The following is a 22,850-nucleotide window of genomic DNA, read 5'->3' as shown; positions in this document are numbered from 1 at the left end:
TTATTAAATGAGTTGCACAGGGAGTAGAAAGCCAGTGTTTACAAAGCAGCCCTCTAATTGGTGGTGATTTTATGAGCAGTGTTTGCTTGACTTGCCCATTCCTTCATAACCTTCAAAATGTGTATTTTTGATCATGCAAAAGAAAAACAATTAGTATATGTCAGATAAAAAGGCAGAACCATGTATAAATGTCTCTCTTTAATAGCAGCCAGCATTGTTGAAGAACATCTTAAAATCTGATCTAAATCGACTCTGTAATTAATAAGCTTGGGTTATAAACTACAATCTGTAGGGAAGCCAAAACAGCGAGTCAAAGCCTGGTCTCTGTCACATTGTCCAAAATAACTAAAAAAAAAAAACCCAAAACAACAGGATAAAATAAAAATAAGACACGTTCATAATAAAAACAGTGGAGAAGCATTAGCTGTGCATCATTTAATGTTGAGGTTGGTCTTTCTGACGTGTTAGGACGAGGTCATTAATACTGTGCAGTTCTCACGTTTGATTATGCGTGAAATTTGAACAAAAGGCATAAAAAAAAACCACATAACCTCACATGCATAGATACCTTTGTTGGTTGGCACTTTCACCCCTTCTTCCCCCCCGCTCAGAAATATGCTGCAGTAACTGCTTAAGGCATCACATGAGCCAGACGTGCTTTGAGGTCAAAAACGTGACAGAGACAAAGAGAATGAGACACATCACATGGCTGCAGCTCAGCACGTCTCAAAAACATATATAAAGACAGCACAAACATACAAATATATCAGTCAATTTATAATACACTGAATTATCTTCTTTATAATCATCTCTTAAATAAATCATAGGTTCATTGCACTTTGTTAAAATAACTATATAATTTCTCTTCAAGGCAATAGTGTGATTTTTCTTATTTTAAAAGGTGAAAAAGATACTATATGCCTGATTTAGGATAATGGTCTGTAATGTACGAAGTGTCTGTTGTGATATGTGCAACTACTGTATGCCACTAGGTGTCAGCAGTTTTTAGGAACATAATGGAGATGATAAGAACAGGGTGAGGAATTAATGACAGGCATGTAAATGGTTGTGTATGATGAAGCTAAGAAAGAAACGCAAAGAAGTTGGTTTTGCTTTGGAAATATGGTGTCAGGAGTCAAAGGAAGGTCTTGGTGACCAGAGGAATCACGTATGATCTGATGCCGCCACACACTTTGAAAGTAACGGGTAATATCAACATTTTCAGGCCCACAAGCCATTGATGTGTTCAACACCTTTAAGTTTAGTAACAGAGAGGATAAAGATAGAGCTTAGATATAGTTCTTGAACAATTTGATGCATGTGTTCCGATCTAATGCACAGCAACAGCAGGAACCATTTGATGTTTTTCTATTTGACCTAAAGTTGAAAGTTCAGCCGTGCAACTTTGACTCCTCAACTTCATGATCAGAGACCAGGTTGTGTTTAGTGTGGGGGGGGGACAAAACAAGCCAGAGACAGGCTGCTGAGAGAGACACAACTTACACGGGAAAGAAAGAGCCAGTGAACTCTCCAGGACACACCTGAGGACTTTTAAAGAGATAGCCAATTTGGTCGACGATTCAACTGTTGGTACGGTTTCCAGAAAAGTTAAGACATGACAGGTGAAATCAGCTTGTAAATGGATCAGAAGAAGGGATGTTTGCGTGCAAGCAATGTGGTTTACAACACAGGCCCAAACAAAAGTCCTGCTTCTGTTAATCTTCTTAGTGCAGAGGATCAAATCATTTTGTTGAATAGTGCCTCTCAAAATGAAAAGAAAGGGAAATCTGTCAACATAGTGGAAGATGATGAACTCTGAGATACATTTGTGTGTGTAGTGAACAGTGAAGACAACACACAAACTCTTTAACACTGTGCAAGAAGATAAATGGATAGCACCACTGCAGATTAATGGGACTGATGTGGTCATGAAATTGGACACAGGTGCTGAGGCAAACCTGGTCTGCATTAAAGCAATGAACATCAAGGCAATGATAGGGCGAATCACATCAGATCATTATGAGTACAGTAAATGACTGTTGAAACTGTAATGCACAATTATGCAGCCATTTACATTTAAAATCCAATTAAAAGATAATGTACATCCTGCTAGACGAGTTCCAGCACCTCTGAGAGAAAAAATAAAGGAATTGAAGTACATAATAACGCCTGGTGTGGACCAACAGACAGGCTGAGGTCCGTGGTGCGTGTAGAAAAAGAATAGAGGCACGAAGGACTTAGATGACAGCATTAAACGTGAACATTAGTAGATACTTAAACGTGAAAAAGATCACAAGTGAAATGCTGGGAGCCAAATATTCAGGTTTTTGGCAACTTATACTCAATGACAGAAGAAGCAATTACTGTACTATCAACACTCCCTTTGGCAGATACAATTTCCTAAGGTTACCTTGTGGAATGATCTCAGTATCTGAAATATTTCATAGAGCAATCAAACATAAAGTTGAAGGACTTAAAGGTGTTCAAGCTTATATTCACTTTAAGAACACCATTGATCACATGGACGGACATGGCCAGCAGGATCCAGTCTACTGTTCAACCATATCAGGGGAGAGTGAAGTTTTGTGGATGGACTGCTCTTAAAGCAAAACAGGATTGTCATCCCACAGAGATTACATTAAATACACCGTGAATAGAGAACACGAGGAGTACTGAAAAATGAAAGAGAAGACTCTGGCCAAGAATAAATAAAGATTTTGAAAGATTGATAGTGAAATGTGATAGCTGACAGAAGAGACCGGGATCATTACAGGTACGCTCGCAGCACTGTGGCATAGAGTTGCAATGGATTTGTTTTAAATATTACTTAGTCGTCATGGACTATCACTCAAACTTTCCTGAGATGCCCCTACCGCCAAGCAAATCCTTACCTTCTGTGACAATGGATGCAAAATCCATGTTTGCTAGACGTGGTCTACAGTAGCAGCCATTCAAAACGGCCCTTCCCAGTCCAACGCCATTCGAATAGCAGCCAAATCCAATCCAACTTCCAGCCACTGGCCTTCTCCTGGACGTGACATTTTTTTTTGTCTGTCTCCACCCTTTCCCTTAATTACAGGGTCTGACCAGGAGATAATGTTTCTCTTTAGATCTTAATGTCCACAAATCATGAAAGAAACAATATTTTAGTACAAAGATTGATGTTTAAAAATGAATTTTAGGGGACCAGCCAAGGAAACTTTGAATGGCTACTGTACCACACATAGTTGTTAGAGACAATGGAGCACGGTTTAGTAGCAGGGAGTGGAACAAGTTAAGATCACTATGGCTTTGGACATGTGACATCCAGCCACTGCATCCTCAGTCAAATGGGACAGCTGAGAGTTCACACTCTTAAACAGCTACTGATAGCAGCTCACAGCCTTGCCTTGCTCTATCAAACTATCGAGCGTCAGCACTGGAATGTGGACTATCGCCAGGTAAACTGTTGATGAACAGAAAACTAAGAAATCCCCTACTTTGTTACATAAAGGAGAGGAATTCAAAGCTGCAGCGAAGGCTAAGAGTGCTGAAGATGTGCAAAAGCATGTTTATAATGAAACAATTGAGCAGCTTTTATATCTTGCAAGTAAGAGGTGTAGATCCCAATGGTTGGAAAAGCAGAGCTACTTTTTGACCTTGAAAGTTTGCAGTGCGGACTGAAAAGGGCAGCCTGTTAAACACAGAAATGGCCGAAGACACTGAGGTTAACAATGAGTTTGAATAAACTAAGTTTTCTTCATAACTCAACAAAGAAAAGAGAAGACGAACCTGTGTTAGGGTCTAAAAGAGAATTTAGGAAACCTTAGACACCAAATCTGTGACTTAAACAACATTAAATAAAAGTGTATGTATTGTTGTTTGAATAATAAGAAAATGCTTGATTAGTGAAAAGGTCATTGAGAATGTTTTTCTTACATATTTGAGATGTTTCTTATGTTATAGTGAAAGAAGCATTTACCTAAAAGAAAATGGGATGTTGTGATGTGTGCAACTAGGCCACTAGGTGTCAGCACTATTCTTATTAAAGTAATGGAGATGGGTTTATCAAAGGAAGAATGATTAATGACAGATGTGTGAATGGGTGTGCATGCTGAAGCTAACAAATGCACACTAACTCAAAGAAGTTGGTCTTTCTTTGGAGGACACAATAGTATCTCTGTGAAAGATCCCCACCCCCTCATCTATATGCAGTGAATGCATCATATATGTAGCATGTTCTGGGGATACATGCTTTTTTGTTCATTATCTCTTCTCCGTACATATATATACAAACAATATTATAAAATAAATAAATACAAGAAGAAAACATTCTTGGTTCTCATTTGACGGTTTCTTTTGGTGCAGTCTTTGACGAACAGTCGCTCTGTGTGTGAGTCTGATGGGACAGACAGTCGCCTGAGCCTCGCTGAAGGATGCACCGGAGTGGAGGGTTTTATTCTGTGCCGGGGGGCGTGGGGGGGGGGGGGGGGGGGGGGGGGGGGATGGGATGGGACCAAAGTCTTTGGCCTGAGGAGAAAGTCCAGCAAGCTTTGTGTTATGTTGTGAGCGGACCCGCACTCCGTCGTCCTCAAGTCCGAGTCGCCGCTTCGAAAGTGACAGACTGTCACCATACAAGGAACTCACTGCAGTGGTTCTGTCAGTACAGTGGGAGGTTCTGGTGATCAGGACATTGCAGCATCCATTATCCCCTCTGCTGCCATCCCCCTTACAATGGAAAGATCTCATTGACTGTATGGGTGGGGGGGCGGGTGCTTCAGGTCGGAGCAGAACCCTTACTCGGCCCACTTTCCCTCTTCTCCACTTAACGCCGCTGCTCTACGTATGGAGGGTCTCACTCTCCACCAGGCGCAGCAGGGGGTTGAGGGCTAGATGGGTCCCTCGTTGTGGGCACTGTGGTTACTCCGGCTCAGACCCACACAGTTCTGCTGCTGGTTCAGCAGGTGGGACGTCTCGTTGCCCATGGCCAGAGCCACGGCTGGGGAGGTGGTCGTGGTGCTGGCTGTGGTGGTAACGAGGGCCGGGATCTCCACTCCATCGTGAAGCTCAGTCAATGTAAGCTCAATCTTGGTGAACTCGCTGTCTGTGGACTGGGGGGTCTTGTCCATCCTTGACGCCATCACAGCGTTCTGGTACTGTTGGCGAGTCACCTGGGGAACGGAAAGGTTCGTGTTGGGGTCAGTTACCTGAACTGGTAAAGAAACCGAAGATGTTTAGGGTATTTTAATGCAGAATTAAGAATATATTGGATCTATCAAAAGATAAGCATATCTTTAATGAAGGCGCATGGAATTCAGTTGACAATAAACTGGGCATTAATGTGAGTTACTGGGAGTTCAAAGGTTTATTGATCTCTATGTTTCTAGGGAGCACATCAGATATGAGCTATCATCTTTATCATCAACTGCCCCTTTTTAGATTTTTATAAAGTCTTCTCATCTGAACCTTAAGCCCAGTCAAGGTCATGAAATCTCCAAAAACATTTGTGCTCAAAAGTGTTTGAATGCCTTTAAACATATGCATATATAAATATATAAATAGCTTTTTTACTGACAGCTTGTTTACATTTTATTTTATAATGAGACTGGGCTCTCTTAGCCTAAATAATATAGGGTTGAAAAACAACAAAAAACAAAATTTAACTAAAGTTCCATTACTTGCATAATACAGCTCTATTAAAAAGTTTTTCCTTCTAAACTATTTTTATGTTGTTTTATTATCATTTGAGGGATGCAATTCTAACTTCCAATTAAATGCAATTAAATGAAAATTATGTCACCCATTACATTGCCAGTGGTACAAATGATTTTGAGGCATACAAAGTTGTACACCACTAATCTTTCTTTTATGGAGGAACAGCAGGTAGAAAGCCGTAGGGAGTCTTGTTTATCATAAGCCATGTAGAGGACTGAGATCAACCGGGATTTCAACTTTCTGGTCGACAAGCAAGAAACATGTGTGTCAAAAAACAGATTTTTGATGGCATGTTTCATATTCAGATTTGAATAATTTCTTCTTCTAAACATTAACGATAAGTAGCAATAAATGTGGTCATGAGCCTCAGAGCTCTCTGAACAATTTCTGACAGTTGTTCTCACCTTGATGTACTGCAGGTCCGACCGCGCTCTGACAGAGTAATCTGGGACGTAGATATGAAGGAACGAGTTGAGCTGGTTATTGCTGCTACCCAGCGTCTGCGTGATGGCCTCTATACGATCACTCCTGTTTAGGGAATCTGAGTGGTTCAGGCCAAATGACCGCGGGGGGGACTTGTTTTCTGTCAGAGGAAGAAAGGTACAGGGAATTATTACAGATTGGTTACAGTATAAGAACAGTATTGATGAGTTACTGCAGTTATTTTTTCACTTACAAACATGCTTTTTTTTCTAGCAACAGACTAATTAGAGTCAGTTTTATTTAAGAGTCACTAAATGCAGTGGAATGCAGGAGTCAATGGGCTTAAGATCTTAAAATGCTGCCCAATTCTTTTCAAATTGTTGGTATTTGTGAGATAAAAGAAATTTAAAACCTTCTCCAGTCTTATTGTGACATAAACCGTACAATAGATACACCTGGGTCAATGGCGGGGGAAAAAAATGTGTTTCATAACTGTGCACAAACCATTTAGAATTGAAATAAAATCCAATTGGAATAATAGTTAAAACAAAAAAAAGATTAAAGATTTTTTTAGATAAAAAAATCCTCCCAAAAACTTTATTACCATACTCACATTAAAAACGCGGTGGTGGGAGCATTATGCTGTGGGCTATTCAACATTGATGAAGAGTGTTGTTAAATATGGAGATAGATTTCATTATTTAAGACCACTTTTAGTCCACTTGTGCATCAGAATAAGTATAAGGAAATGTCTTTACCAGAAGAAAAGAAAGGTTTGAAGGAACACTGCATAATTTTTTTACTCAAGCATCAACTTCATTTGATATAAAACAAATTATTTCTCATGTCAATACGCTCTGTGCAGACTTTTCAAAAACTTGGCTGTGTAACAAAAGGTTTGGATCCGTTGCTAAATGTGTCATGTGATCTAGAACACCGCATTACAATAGTCTTACCCATCATGGAGGTGGCGCCACGGAGCATCTAAACCAGAGCTTCTCCCAGACAACGTATTCTACCGGGAGTGTTTTCAAAGGAGATTAACTCTGCACACTTAGACTCAGGGTTGCATCATCACTCTACGGCCGTGTACTCGTAGGCTTTAAATGGAACAACAAACCAGTAAAGTGTGTATTTTGCCAATTCTAGCAGCATATTGCTTGTGTCTGCTGTCAATTAACTGTAAGAACTGAGTTTTTTTATTACTGAAAGTTCAGAAAATGTGATTCAAAGTCTGGATGTTTGGTCTTTCAATTGTAAACTTTTAACTGTCAACTGTTTCTATGTTAAAGTGATGGAGCCACTACCTGACCTGGGGCAGAATGGAAAATTCAGGTTCTGCATTTATAGCACAGTGAATCTAATGTACAATACCGGAGCAGCTTAATTAACTATAACGAAGCCGCGTGAATGGCTGCAGCATTTTGAGCTAATGGCGGTACTATCTTAATACTGAAAGAGCAAATTGAAAGAAAATAGTAATATAAAACTGTCAGCTTGTTAGGGTTCCGTTTGTGGGGAATGTTTTTCTGTTTTCTTTTTAGTGTCTCCTCCTACACACTAGATGGTGCCCTTTCCCCTGTTTGGCCTGGAGGGCCTCTTCCGGTTTCCCCCCCAACACCTGCGGCTCATTGGGTCATCACCAGAGGAGTATTTGAGCAGCGGACTGTCACCACCTCAACGCCAGTGTGTTTACCAGTATTGGGTTCTCTAGACTCACTAAGTTTAGATGAGTCTAACATTTTAGTCTTTGCCTCTCTGAGTCTAAGGTTTTTACCTTCTTGTCTCTTTTGCGTTCTCCGGCAGGATAACCCCCAGATCCGCTGGATAAGCCTGGTCGTTCTCCCCTGGAAAGGAATTATTCGTCTCACACTGAGCAAGGGGAAACCTTCACCAGATCCGTTCAAGTCCTCCTCAAGAAAGTCTGTGACAGTCTGTTCCGCTGCCCCACTGGACCCATCTGCCTGTCCGCCCTCCAACAAGTAACATCATCTCTGCACAATTCCCCCACAAACTGGACCCAAGGATCAATCAAGAACCATACTACATGAATCAAAACTGTTCCATTCATCTTCTTCGATCAATTTCCATACGGACCTTAATCTCATCACTGTGATCTCCCCCCTAGAGTTTCCGGTTCCGGTTCACCTGACCGCAGGATTGCCCCCATCTGAGAATAACCTGTTTTCTCTATCTCTCTCTGAGTTTTGTAACCTCACCAATAAACTGTTAGCTTTTTCCGTGCCTCTGAGTGGTTTTCTGCATGTGGGTCAAATCTTTGAGACCCATCATGACATAGCTGATGTACATGGTAGCTGGCTGCTGACAGACACCTACACAGGGAGACCTAAGGCTGATATTGGATTAAAAGGAGCTACAAAAAAGTATTTAAGAGTGTAATTTAACTGAGTTATTGCATATTTATCATTTTTGTTTTTACAAATGTGGGTCAAAAATCTATCAAGAAACTAATATAAAAGTACTTTTGAGCCAGATTTCCATCCGTATCCATTTTTAAACAGTTCTCATCCTTATAAGGAAAAGAGGGATCTACTGATTCATGTGAATTCTGTATTACCTAGCAGCTGTTTTGATTATGAGTGTTACATATACACACAGAGTGTATATGCACAGACCTGCTGTGTCATATGGATATCTCATTTGTACATAGACCTCATAAAGAGGTATAACTAAGGGGCAGAGAGTGAGGCAGGGTTTTGTCCAGTGTCTGCTGCTGCTGCTGCTGCTTTCCATGGCCACCAGAAGATTTGATCTGTTTTTTTTTTTCCTTCAACTTTTAATTAAAGCCAGATTACGTTTTCCACTTCTTAAAGAGATGAAAATCACACACAACAAAGTCAAAAGAGCTTGGCCAGCTCTAATACTACTACATAGACTGGAATTTATGTAATCCCACATCGGGATGAGTGTGTGTGTGTGAGGGGTAAATGGAGGGGTGATGGTGAGTAGAGGGCCAAAGACTCTGCATGTCAACTCTTTTGGATTAGTACTCTACATTCTAGGTGCTGGTTGAGCCAGGTCGGTCAACACATAAAGAGATGTGTTTTAGGGATACAGGCTTGTTGCTGATCAAAGCTTGCTATCAGAACAGGAGGGGAAAAAGAGGTTCAATGTGACTGTTTTTGTTCAGGTATAAACACGAGGGTGCGTTTGTGTGAAAAGCAGTCTGTCTTTGGATATGTGCGGAGTGTAGAGGCTCAGTGGAATTGGGGGCTGCACATGTGGACATATGCATGTGTCCTTGTATGTGCACTCAGCAGCGTCCAGCAGGGGGCTGTAGCTGCAGGTCTTGTTTATGCAGTGGGAGGGTCAAAGGTTAGGGGCAAGAGGGGCCGAGCTGGGTTACAATCTGGGGCCTCCAATCTATAGCACAATTCAGACACTTGACTAACAGCTCGGGATGGGGGCATTAAGTGTAAATGTGTTTTTCTCCCTTGTTTTCTTCAGCAGACAGGTTTGAACACAGTGTTTCATAGTGGAACAAACAAGAGGAAGTATTCAACTAATTAAAGGGATTGAAATAATCAAGACTCAAACCTGTTTTCTAAGCTCTCACATTAATACCAATTCTACATACTTTTTGAGCAAATATTACATGGCATCTGATTTCTTAAAGTTCTTTTTACTTTATATTGAAATTTAAAACACTTCAGTCCAATGCCATTTTATGGTAATGTTTCTAGGACACAAGGGAGGGAGGAAAGGGGGTATACAGGAATCAAGGAAGAGACACAAGACATGATATGTGACATAGGACAAAAGAAAGGGGGAAGTAAGGTTGGACATAATGAAGAAAGAATGAGAGAATTCAAGGAAGGAAAGACTAAAGGAAAGCAGAGGGTGAAAAGGATAGGAGGAATGGTGGTAAGGATTAAAGAAAAGATGGAAGAAAATACACAAGGAGGGAATGATGTGCAGAAAGGCACGTGGTAGAACACAAGGAAAGAAAAGGCAGTAGAAAAAGAAAGGGAGAAAGGAAACAATGTTTAATTGAGGTAACTTATGTAATCTTATTTTCTTCTCCATAACTATCCAGACATTATTAGCCTTTAGTTTAAACACCAGGTTTTTTTCCAGACTGCACAGTAGCCCTGTTAACTGGTAGTATAAAATAGCACAAGTGAGTGTGGGGTTTAAAAGCCAGGGAAAAAAAAGGCATACCTGGAGATCCTGCTAACGATTCTGCTCTACTGACTGCAAACGTACGAGACAGGGACAGCGGCACTTGAGGAGGGAGAGGGATCAGTAAAAATGAGGAGGAAAAAAAACACAAAGAAAGAAAGGAAGAGACTGTTAAAAGTGCAGAAATAATCAACAGCTGTCAAAAGAAAATGTAAACCTTAAGAGCAGAACCAATCAAAAATGATTAGTTTTCAGATAAGGAGGACTGGCACCACAGAGGAGTATTTGGTTTTATTGAAGGTAGGAAGGTAGGAGAGATGTTCCACCATCTCACCACCAGGGGCCCCCCTAATCCAAACAACAGAGGCTGAACCACAGGGATCTAGTGAAAATAGTAGACTGTGAACTTTATGAATGAACTGGAAGGGCTGAGTCAATCACCAGCTCTTTCATGATGTTTGTCAATGACGTCATTCTGGCCTTTTACAGAAGCACTCATAACTCAATAAGTGGGTCGTTGCTTAGAAACAAGAATCTTTGTAGCAATTTAGATTACACCTAAGAGGAAAAAAATCTGTGCAGTAAAGATATTTGGGAAGTATCATCTGTAATGTGAGGTTAAAAATGAAGCATTCAGTATTTTTCCTTCCCCTAATTTTAATTCATTATCTTTGTTTTTCTTCTAATTTTCCCTTATTATTATGACAAAGACCTACTTTAGAGATCTTACCAGGTGATACTGTCAAAGCCATCATCCCGTAGAAGGAGAATGGTCCTGCTTCAAACTTCATCGCCTCTTTTCCTGCCTCCACCTCCACTCTACCCTGCAATGATAAAACACAATCTGAATTAATTTGTTACACCTTAAACATGAGTAAATTGTGTATTAATTCACCATGTGCTTTATCATCCAATTGAAAAGCCAACAAGTTTATTAAAATTATAACATTTGGAGTAGCAAACTTTATCAAGTTCTGCTAGTTTTGGGTTTTTGTCATATTCAGACATTTCAGATCATCAAATAGTAGTCAAATAAACCTGAATAAATAAATAAAAAAATAAAAAAAATTTTAAGGAACAAAAGCCCCACCCCCAAATAATTGTCTGCCTTGGAAAATAATGTAATGACTGTGCTTAATGAGATTTACTTGGAAAGATAAGTATGATATCCCTGTTTTCACTCTGGTTTAATTACTTACAGACCTGCACTTTCAAGATATCACTAGACAGGAGCTGTTTGATGACATAGGGAAGATTCATAAAAATCTAAAAAAGTAACGAGATGTCCAGAAATTTAATGGAAGAATACGTTAAAAAAGTAATGTAAAGATTTGAGACAGGAACAGTTATGAAGCCATTGCTAATACCTTTAGATGTCATTAAAGGAATAGTACACCCAAAACATGATTAGCCATCATTTTCTACTCACCCCCATGCTGAACAACACTCTGGAGTACTTTTTTGATATCTCAAATGCATCTGGAGATCTGGGAGGCTTCTTGCTGTCTGCTGACATTCAAATAATGGAGGTCTATGGTGCCTGAGGCAGAAAGGTCCATAAAAGTCCACAAAAAACGTGTAAATATTCCTCCATACTGCTCGTCCAATGTATTCCAAGTGTCCTGAGTGGATAGCGTCCATAATTTACTCGAAACAAAGTCATTTAGAATGTTTTTAGAGCCTAAACAGTAGTGTATAGGATTTCCTAAAAGCGCGCGCCTGCGAGTTCACGACTCTACGGAAACCGCGGCAGACCAAACCAGACGAAAGTGCGCATTCAGCTCGGCAAAGAACTCATGCTCTTCCTCATCACTGAAGTCCTCAGACATTTTTCTTTCGTTGTTTCTTTCTTTGCACATGTAAACAGCACATTTCTTCTTCTACGCTTGCATTATCGGCAGAGCAGATGCTGAATGCGCACTTTCATCTGGTTTGGTCTGCCGCGGTTTCCGTAGAGTCGTGAACTTGCAGGCGCGCGCTTTTAGGAAATTCTATACACTACTGTTTAGGCTCTAAAAACATTCTAAATGACTTCGTTTCCAGTAAATTCTGGATGCTACCCACTCAGGACACTTGGAATACATTGGACGAGCAGTATGGAGGAATATTGACACGTTTTTTGTGGACTTTTATGGACCTTTCTGCCTCGGGCACCATAGACCTCCATTATTTGAATGTCAGCAGACAGCAAGAAACCTCCCAGATCTCCAGATGCATTTGAGATATCAAAAAAGTACTCCAGAGTGTTGTTCAGCATGGGGGTGAGTAGAAAATGAAGGCTAATCATGTTTTGGGTGTACTATTCCTTTAAGACACAGAGAGAGCAATGAACTCTCAAAGGAGTGGCTGGCCTTGCATGCATTAGTTAGAGCATTTTAGATAATAGGTCAAAGATGGTACCCTTGTGTCCAAACAATAACTGATAACAAAAAATTTTTTAACTACATATTGCTGATTCATTTTGGGAAAAACATTCAGTTAACTGATTATGCAAGACTTGAACCTTATGGATGGCATTAATCCCACTACACCTGGCTGAAAAAAAATGGACAAGTTGGTGGTGGAAGTCTGATGGTCTGGATGTCTGTTGCTGCTTTAAGGTTTTGTATAGTTTGCTTTGTTTAAAGGAATCAAACGTTCTGCTCTGCAATTAAAATCCCGAAGAAGAATGTCTGGCCATCCATTTGTGACCTTAAAGGTATAGTAGAGAATGTTATTTTTCAGGGTGGATCATCAAAATAAGTGGTCCTCCTAATTGTCAATCACTCATGTGATATGATTACGTAAGGCCGTCCTACGTGCTTGAAATGGGCTTGTGCACGCTCTCACACATGTTTAATTGGCGTTCCCTCTCGGGAGCGTGTAAAGGGTTGTGCGTGTGCATTTTTGGAGAGGACGAGTCTTTTCATAAATTCGTGAAAATCCTCCACTATACCTTTAAGATATTCATAATCGGATAATGCAAAAATAATAAGGGCTAAGGCCATTCTTGCTGAAAAACATGAAAGAGGGTAAATTACAACATCTAGTTATATTTCTCTGATTTTAATTTTGTTTTGTTTGATTTCACAGAAAAGCTACTGTAAAACAGATCAGATCTGTGGAGGGGAAACATGACTAGAACGCTGCAGGGAAAATGTTCTGGAAAAGGAAGTAGAGGCTTTGTTAAGGACTACACACAATCTAGAAAACATAATTTGCAGGTAGAGATGGGAAAATACAGAACCTGCATTTTCCACTCCGCGCTGGGTCATAATTTCTAAAGAAAAAAAATGCCTTTTTGATAAAAATGTATTTGGCCCAGAGGTGATCCATCATGTCTGATGTAGGCGTGGACAAAACACAACCCGCTGATTTCAATGAGTAGTGTAGAAAGAACAACAGTTGGACGAAAAGGTTTTGCCTTAGTTGAATTCATCACTGAGCAATTTAAAGAGGGTGGGGCATCCCCTCAGCAAAGAGCTTCAGCTAAATTCTCAAAATGACAACAAAATGACAAATACTTTCCCTAGAGATCTTTCTAGCAACTCAAAATTACTAAGATGCCATGACAACAAGAACTTGTTAGAAAGTATTGAGAAAGACAAGAAAAAAACAGAAAAATTCCAAACCACTTCATACCTCTTACCTACCCTAGTGTTGATAGTTTGCACAACTAATTTTGCCCAAAAGACAGTCTTGTCCTAACAGATAATGAGACAGTATGTTTTAGATAGAGATGCAGGCAGTTGGAATTGACTGCTTATTATCATGACCAGCCGTGATAGGTGACACCTAACACCTAACCAAGGAACATTGTTCTTTTTCTTCAGTGAACACACCACTATATGTAATAAGTACTAGGTGACAATATCGGTCTTTGGAGTGGATGCTGTAATTAAGTAGGAAAGACTCAAAGTTATCAATGAGGTGTTGAAAATTTCTGCAATACCCATCTAGTGGCAACCCCCAAATCTGGTGATGGACACCAACAGTAAGGGATACCATCAAGTTGAAGAAGTCTCCTCTTCTTGTTGGATGCCTGAGGCAGCAAGTAGGTTTTGTGAGGCCAAGCATGCTGATGCCTGGGGAGTCACAGAGGCAATACCTCAGGCCTGGGAAGAGGTTGGAGAGATAATGGAGATGGATAATCGCTCAGCCTCAAAGCAATTCTGGTAAACCATTCGGCACCTCCAGAGGGGAAAGTGCTTTGCGAACAGTGTCTTTAATAGAAGTTAGGAGCGATTGACCCTAAAGCAGGTAGTGGTCCTCCAACATTGCCTGAGCAGTCAGGCGATTGGATAACGGTATGAAGAAAGCGTAGTCAGGGATCTCTGCCCACTGCTCACCACCAACCCGTCATATTTCTAACCAATTCTCCATGCTTAGTGATGCACCCACTGGGAAGCCCAACTCTGGTAATTGACAGCTCCATGCTCAGATATGTGGCATTAGAGACAGCAGAGAGCAGAATCAAATTTTTTTGGGGGGGCCACAAGAACAAGCAACATCAAAACCTACCTGAAACTGCTGGCTTAGGATAAGGTTAAATACATTAAGACTGTTATTCACTCTGGCAGTAATGACACCCGGTTACGCCGATCAGAGGTCACTACAATTAGTGTTGCTTAGTTGTGTAAGTTTGCCATAACAATGTCGGACTCTGTCATTTTTTCTGGTCCCCTCCCTGATCTGACCAGTGATGACATGTTTAGCCGCGTGTCGTCATTCAATCACTGGTTGTCCTGGTGGTGTCCTGAAAACAATGTGGGCTACATTAATAATTGGCAATCTTTTTGGGTAAAACCTGGTCTGATAAGAGATGGCATCCATCCCACTTTGCATGATGCAACTGTTCTTTCTAGGAATCTTGCCAAATGTATTAGTCCTCCCAAACCATGACAACCCGGGGTGCAGACCAGGAAGCAAAGTCATAGTTTAATACACCTCTCTCCAGCTTCTCTGCTGTTACCCACTTATTACTCCATCCATCTAGTGTCTTGCCCTCAACCAAAATCTAATAAAGTAGAAAAGAATCGCTGAGGAGTAAATAATGATAGTCTAATTAAAATCCATTGGGGGAAAAGTTAAAATGATTAAATGTGGTTTATTTAACATAAGATCTCTTTCCTTAAAAAGTGTGCTAGTTAATGACTTGATTTGTGACAATCACATTGATTTAGGATGCCTTACAGAAACTTGGCTGCAGCAAGAGGATTATGTGAGCATAAATGAGGCAATTCGCTCCAGTTATTTAAATATTCACATACTCTGAAATTTTGGGCGAGGAAGAGGAGTAGCAACAATCTTTCAGTCTGAATTACTGATTACTCCAAATTCAGTTAATAATTACAACACTTTTGAACATTTAACCCTTAGATTTCTTTATTCAAACTGCAAAGCCACAAAGCCCGTTATTTTTGTAACTTTGTATCGTCCACCAGGTCCTTACCCTGAACTTTTAAATTAGTTTTCAGAGTTCCTGTCTGATTTGGTGTTGAATACTGACAGAATCATCATTCATGCTGAAATTGAAGGTGATATCTTAAGTGCAGCCTAATAGCGTCATTACATCCACCCGCTCAAAGAACATCACCACCAGGGCCAACCAATGTCCATTGATGAATGGGGAGGTTCAGAAATTGTTAAAAGCATGGAACTGAGCTTTCAAGTCTGGTGATAAAGAGGCACTGAGAACAGCGCTTGCCAACTTGAACTGTGCCATTAGATCAGTGAAGCAGAACCACAGCCTTAAGATCCAGGATGTCTTCCATGATGCCAGCAACACCAGGAGAATGTGGCAAGGCATATGGGCGATCACAGACTACAACACACCCTTCCCCCTGGTCAGTGCAACTGATGCTGAATTCCTATATGAACTAAACAACTTCTTTGAAAGGTCTGAGGCACTAAACAGCACTCCAGCAGTGAAAGCCATTCCACATCAGGAAGAGGAGGCACTCTGCCTTGACACAGCTTATGTTTGAAAGAGTCTACAGTAAGTAGAGTCAACCTAAGAAAGGCCCCAAGGCACCGATAACATACCTGGGCGAGTGTACAAAAGGTGTGCAGACATTTTTTAACACCTCGCTGGACCAATCCATAGTGCCAGCATGCTTTAAGTCTGCCACCATCAGAGTGGTGAGAACAGCAGAGAGGATCATCTGAGCTTCTCTCCCCTCTATAAAAGACATTTCATCCCACCGCTGTGTGTCTCGAGCCCATAACATCCACAATGACCCCTCACACCCCCACCATGGACTGTTCTCTCTACTGCCCTCTGGGAAGAGACTTCACAGCATTCAATGCAACTCCAGCATCATCTGCAACAGTTTCTTCCCAACCATCATCAGACTGATGAATTGCTAAAAAAAAAAAACACTAAATCATGTCACAGACTCTGCATCACACTGATAACACCAAACCAAAAAACTGCATACTTGCACCATATACATTATGGACTAAATGACTCTATCAATGCATTTTTTGCACCATGTTTTTTTCTCCCACTGTTTACATTTGATCACTGCTGCACTTTATGGAATAGAAATGTTCACTAACTGTCTGGAAAGCTGTACTAAATGAAATTTAGTTTTGTATACAACCTGTGTGTACAAAATGACAATAAAAGTTGTCTAAGTCTCTAAGTCTATTCAAAATGTGAATAGTCCCACACATTTTCATCTTCATACTTTGGACCTTGTGCTGACATATGACATAGAATGTGACGAAATAAAAGTATTTTCTCACAACCCTGTCCTCTTTGTCCACTTTTTAATTACCTTTAGAATTACTTTAACAAAGTTCTCCTCCCCCAAAAGAAGATTTAACTTTAGCAGATCATTTTCAGATAACGCAGTTATAAATTTGAAATAATCTGTTTCACTTTCTGTCTCCTTTGTGTCGCTGAGCAGTGCTGCAGAGGGCATATGTTTAGTTTATTCCCTTTCAAAGGTTGATGGCGTGGTTGATGGGGTTGCTAGCTATCTGCATACTGCCTCAGACAACATAGCCACTTTGAAAAAGAAAAGCTTAAAAAATAGAAAGCTGGCTCCCTGATTAAATGCTGTGCACTCTGAAGCAAAATGCTAGGAAGCCGGAGAGAAATTCAAGCTCCATAGGCCTAAGGGAATCCTACCTAGTCTGGAAAAACTGTCGCAAAAGATGACCCTTCGTTAAGCAAGAGTAGCATATTTCTCCTCATTGATAGAGGAGAATAGAAATAATCCTAGAATTCTTTTTAATACAGTTGCCAAACTCACTCAGAGCCATAGCTCTATTGAACTGTTCCTCCCACCTGCTCTAAGCAGTGATAATTTTTATGGGATTTTTCATAAATAAGTCTGATTCTATTAAAATAAGATCATAAGCATCCCTCTAACATCCCTCTCCCTATACCAGGGAGTTTTTCCTCTCCACTGTCGCTATGCTTGGTGTGAGGGATTGCCCTTGACTCAATGAGTCAATGCAATCAACTGGTTTTCCTTAGATAGAAAACTTTGAACCAATCTGACTGTATGACCTAGTTGAATTGTCTCTGTATAGTGTCTTGAGATGACATGAGTTGTTAATTGGTGGTATATAAATAAATATACAGAATTTGTGTCGGTGAAAATAGTGAACAAGCTCCTGCACTGCAGCTCCTTTAGTCCAATGACTATTCTGTAGAAAAACATTATGATTGAGGAAAACAATGGCTTGTGGTGCTGGCAGCAACATGTTTCATGTGCTTATGCAGTGTAGTGTTCTTTGTGCAGCTGGGACAGTAACATTATGTTTCTCTGAATTCAACCATTTTTTCAAAATAAATTTTAGATTTTTTTTCTAGCTTCCATTCACTTCTCTACTAAAAGTCTAACACAAGTTAGTGGTAAATATGTTGCCTAAAAAATTGTCTTATATGCATTTTTTTTTCTCTTTGTGCCCCAACGTGTGTGCACACCTGCAGGATGAGGATGAAATAATCCACAGGCTTGTTCCTGTGGAAGAGGTAGTGCTCCACTGCCCGCTTATTATTCTCATCATATTTCAGCTCCTGGATGACGTTCGGGTGCTTCAGTAACCGCAGCAGGATCTTTTCTGACATCTGCACTGGAGAGAACGGCTCCACCTCTGATGGACCAAACAGACGATATAGGGGTTAAAATTACCTTGCATTTTATGGATTGAAATTCTAAAAGTTGACTTCTAATTAAAAAACAAACAAAAAAACACATTTAAGCATAAATAATTTCTACATTTTTTGATTTCCATAACCAGACACATTAAAATTGGATCCGAACATCTTTGCAGTGGAAAGCAATTGTCTTCTTGAAAACATACTAATGTTTTAAAACCAGTGTCTAGAAGGAAGAAATGAAAAGTCAATGTTACAATTCTACATCCTCCAATAGAACTTATCTTAATTTTACATAATATGGAATATCTGAATGGCTTATTACATGTTAGCTGATATCATGTCAATGCCAAGCTGCACTGATGCTGTTGTTTATGCAAAGGAAGAAAAAATAGAACATGCTTTTCAAATGTCTTACATTTTTGTTTAAAGGAATTTTTTTTGTAATTATGACAGACAGAAGAAGACTGCAGTACACAGGCAGCACTGGGCCCTCTGACCACCACAGTAGGAAATATAGGTAAAGTGTCTCAGTTAAGATAGACAAGCAAGGTGTTGCACTGGCAATCCTCTATTTGCAGGACAGACTCTTGCATCCTATGACACGGTGTGATCATGATATTTATTTATTTTGTCCTCAGAATCTAACTTTTAGACTGATTTGCAGAATGCATAAAAAGAATCTGTTCAACAAATAATAATCTGACACATAATAGTTTTGTCAAGCATTGTGAAAAAGCACTGGGTAATAGTTTCAAAGGTCAGTTTTTTATACCAAATGTTTAGGAGGAGTTACCTAATCAGCAGTTTCTCTGACATTCTAAAGGTCCCCCAAATTTATTTCTACTTCTAAAGCTTGCTTTTGCCTGATTTTTACCAGCTTTTTATTCCAGCCCTTCTATCTAACTGGGCCAGAATATTATGCCTAATGTGCTTAAAATACTAGAATGACTGATATAAGAATTGCCTGTCCTAAAGGTCTAGTTATAACAGATGAATTTTCAACAAGAGCAGCACCGTTCTCTGTTAGCTCATATACCGTAGTGTTTTAGGCAATACTGATTTCATTTAAGATCCAATCAGTTTAGAGCTGATTAGTGCCAGACTTTCAGAACATTTCCATACATTTTTATGAAAATCTGTTTTGCTACATAAAGTTAGCAAAAAGATCTGGAAAAAAAAGAAGAAAAAAACGAGAAACATGCTAATGTTTTGTTAATGAAGACCACAGAAAACCTGGCGGCAGTTCAGATTCTTAAACTAAATCACTGAGGGATAATTCAGTGGGATAACGGTCCACAGCAAACCAGGAAGTGGACAGATGAATAGCTAAAAAAAAAGGAAATGGGGGGTTTTGGATTTTTTTTTTTAATCAAGCAATATTTGTTTATTTAAGTCCTTAGATAACTTATCCTCTGTAGTGCATTTAAAAGTTGAAGCAGTTTTGCTTGATGTATGTTGTCCATCCATCCATCCATCCATCCATCCATCCATCCATCCATCCATCCATCCATCCATCCATCCATCCATCCATCCATCAATCCATCCACCATCCATTCAGTCGTTCACCCAACCACCCATCCATCCATCCAGAAACCACATATAGCGTCTCTCTGGAAAAAACTGGACCAGAATAAGTGCCCTAATAGCAACTGGTCTGGCTCAGCCACCTGTTGGGCCAATCAGCTCCTTCAACTCAGTGGCCGTGATGTGTGTCAGCTGGCTGCGGGCTCCACTGAGCTAAACTAAACTCTAATAGCCTTTAGAGAAACTTAATCAACGCTTAGCTGCGAGGTCAAAGTTCTAAAGCAAATCCAAATGCAATGAGGCACCATCAGCCGCCGCTGTTGTAGTAGAACTTCACCATTCTGCTGCCTGCTCCACTTCCCCAGGGAAATCTGCTGAAATGCTTCACATTTTACGCCACTAAGCACCCAAGTATGTCGACTTGTGTGAGAACTGCGATCATAGGCCAAAAATGCTGGACGTGATGTCATTGAAGAAGGAGTGTAAGCAAACAGGGTGGTGTTTTTAAAGCTGCGAGCGGAGACTGCGATGTGTAACCTTCAGAGCATGACATGCAAGCAAATAAATGCCTGCGTTTTCCTTTTTTTTCCGGGTTCTCCACAGCCGGTGGACATCCCGTGCAGCACACTGAAGGAGCCTTCCACCTCCTCACACACACATGCATACCAACACGCTGGTTGTAAGTCCTTCCACAACTCATTCCTTCACACACTCATGTACATCAAATACTCATTCTACACACATACTCACTCCTCCTCCCTTACAGCCAAAACTGAAAAAGACCGGACACATACACACACACACACACACACGAAAACCTTCTCCCCAGTTAGGGGCTGAGGGCACACTGGGGGAAGTCAAGCAGTAACGCAGCCCACTTGCCTGTAGCTAGGAAACGCAGGGTAGCCAGCAGAAGCTGAGGTGATATTTTAACCTTCATTTCATTGTCAGTGGGCTTGAAGGCAGAGAAATCCTGCTTCCTTTCCCGATGGGTGATTTTCTTCTTTGTCTTGTTGTCGGCTGAGGAGAGAAGATGAAAATACAACCTTAAACTGTTTCTCCATTGGTAGGATGTCACTTTGAGATGGTACACAGACACCGAGCTGGTTGGCCCGGGTCACAGGGTGCCTAAACTGGAGTTATCCAAAGATCTTTGGCTTTTCTGGAACTGCAGCCGTGGCTGATTTCTCAGAACAGGGAAACTTTAGCAGGCTACATTGTTATGACATTCTTACCACATTCCTATCATTACAAAATGTATTAGGGTTTTAATGTGACACGAAAAAAGGTTGATGTGTTGATAGAAATTTGTTTTTCTAATTCATATATTAAATTAAGTTTATTTTTTAAAGACATACCACAAGTAAATAAAAAGGTTTTATCAAAGAACTCCAACCATAACACCTCCTATGACATTTATCTTAACTTCTCTAAGAATTTACACATCAAAAACACATTACTATTTGAACTACTTTTTAAAACCCAAATCCCTTACAAACTGAACAACACTGATCTGTATTTTTTTTTTTACACTGGATTTTGGCTTAGCTTTGAAATATTTGAAGCAACAAAGGCATTTTTACGACACAAACAATCATGGAAATAAAAAAAATCTATCTTGTTTGTGTGTGGACGAGTCATACCTTCATAAATTACCATAATTTATTATTTTGAGGTAATTTATATATATTTTTTTCCCTGTAAGCAGATCTAGTGATTATTTCTTTATGTAGATGAATAATTTTGTGAATAATGGAGAGGATTCCATTACTAAACTGGCAGTTCTCTGATCATGTGATACCACTTCCTGTTGCTGCACTATTTACCTCTAGTATATCTCATTCTATTTATTATATTTTTACATGTTATGTAACTGATATATAGTAGCCGCCTTTTAGTGAATTTACATCTTACATCTGATACTAATCCTAATTAATGTTCACCTCACTTGAAATTATGCTAAATTAAATCTAATTAGACCAGTTCAATAAATAAATAATAACTTTAGTTGATTACAAATTTAGTATAAAAAGCTAAATGGCTGTAATTTATAAGGAAAATGCATGGCCGTTTAGCAGCAGAGTTCTGTTCTGCAAGAGGGTTGCTTTTTTGAAACTTGCCAAATCCTCCTTGCTGAGTCCAAGCAGCTTAATCTGCAACTGACTCTGTTAGTTGAGTTCGAGGATTGAAGAAATAAGACATACTGGCAGTAACCTATTTGATAAGCAGTCAGAAGGTTTGATAGTGATTGAGAGTTGGTGAAAAGCATGGTCCTCCTAATGATGGTCACCATGCTGCGAGATTGTGGTGGTCACTATGGCACCAGCATCACACCCAGGTTAATCCCACAGTTCTGACTTAATTCCTAAAATTCTGGATTCAATCTCATCATTTGAAACTTTGTTTTTAGAACTCCGACTTTAATGCAGTATGACGCCTTCAGCAACTGGGAGCAGCCAAGTTTAGTGGTAGTGATATGAGTGCGGGATGTGGGGGGGATACGTCTTTGGTCATATCTGAGTGATTTGAAAAGGTCACTGAAGATTTTAGTTTATTAACAGAAGTCAAAATTCTGAAATTAGTTATAGTTTCAAATCAGAATTCTGGGGAAAAAAAGGAAAAAACAAAATTCTTAGATCAAACTCAGAGTTCTGAGAAAAGATAAGAATGTTGATATTCAATTCAAATGAGAAAATCTATTAATTAGATTAATGTCATAATAGTGAAAACTTTCAGAATGCTGAGATAAAGTTCAGAAGTAAAGGTAAAAATTCTGAGTTTAAATTTAGAATTCTGATAATATATTCAGAATCTGAAGATTAAAGACAGGATTATTAGGGAAAAAAGACAATTCATTGTCAGAATTCTCAGCTTAAATTTAAACCTCTGAGAATAAAGTTTAAATTTTGAACTTAAAATCAAAATTTTGAGAGAAAAAAAACAGAATTCTGAATCGACATAAGAATTT

General features: G+C 39.7%; 1 protein-coding gene across 1 annotated transcript; it reads right to left on the bottom strand.

Annotated features, from left to right (window-relative positions):
• Positions 1-185: 185 nt before the first annotated feature.
• LOC119787086 (metal transporter CNNM2-like) lies at positions 186-21,122 on the bottom strand. Its single transcript, XM_038290714.1, has 7 exons — positions 21,118-21,122; positions 20,765-20,985; positions 18,182-18,351; positions 10,991-11,084; positions 10,300-10,362; positions 6,099-6,277; positions 186-5,150 (listed from the first exon to the last, which is right to left on the bottom strand). The coding sequence occupies exons 1-7, from the start codon at positions 21,120-21,122 to the stop codon at positions 4,869-4,871; spliced, it is 1,014 nt and encodes a 337-aa protein (XP_038146642.1). The 3' UTR covers positions 186-4,868.
• Between the last annotated feature and the right edge of the window lie 1,728 nt (positions 21,123-22,850).

This window comes from Cyprinodon tularosa, unplaced genomic scaffold, assembly GCF_016077235.1.
Source record: "Cyprinodon tularosa strain WSP-4 unplaced genomic scaffold, ASM1607723v1 ctg287, whole genome shotgun sequence".
NCBI classification, from domain to species: domain Eukaryota; kingdom Metazoa; phylum Chordata; class Actinopteri; order Cyprinodontiformes; family Cyprinodontidae; genus Cyprinodon; species Cyprinodon tularosa.
The sequence above is the reverse complement of the archived record's forward strand: the minus strand, read 5'-3'. Positions and strand labels throughout refer to the sequence as shown.

Coding starts and splice junctions, on each gene's coding strand:
- LOC119787086 (XM_038290714.1), bottom strand. Junction 11,085..18,181: donor ATTTCATCCTCATCCTGCAG/GTGTGCACACAC, acceptor TTATCATTGCAG/GGTAGAGTGGAGGTGGAGGC. Junction 6,278..10,299: donor ATCGTTAGCAGGATCTCCAG/GTATGCCTTTTT, acceptor TTCCTCTGACAG/AAAACAAGTCCCCCCCGCGG.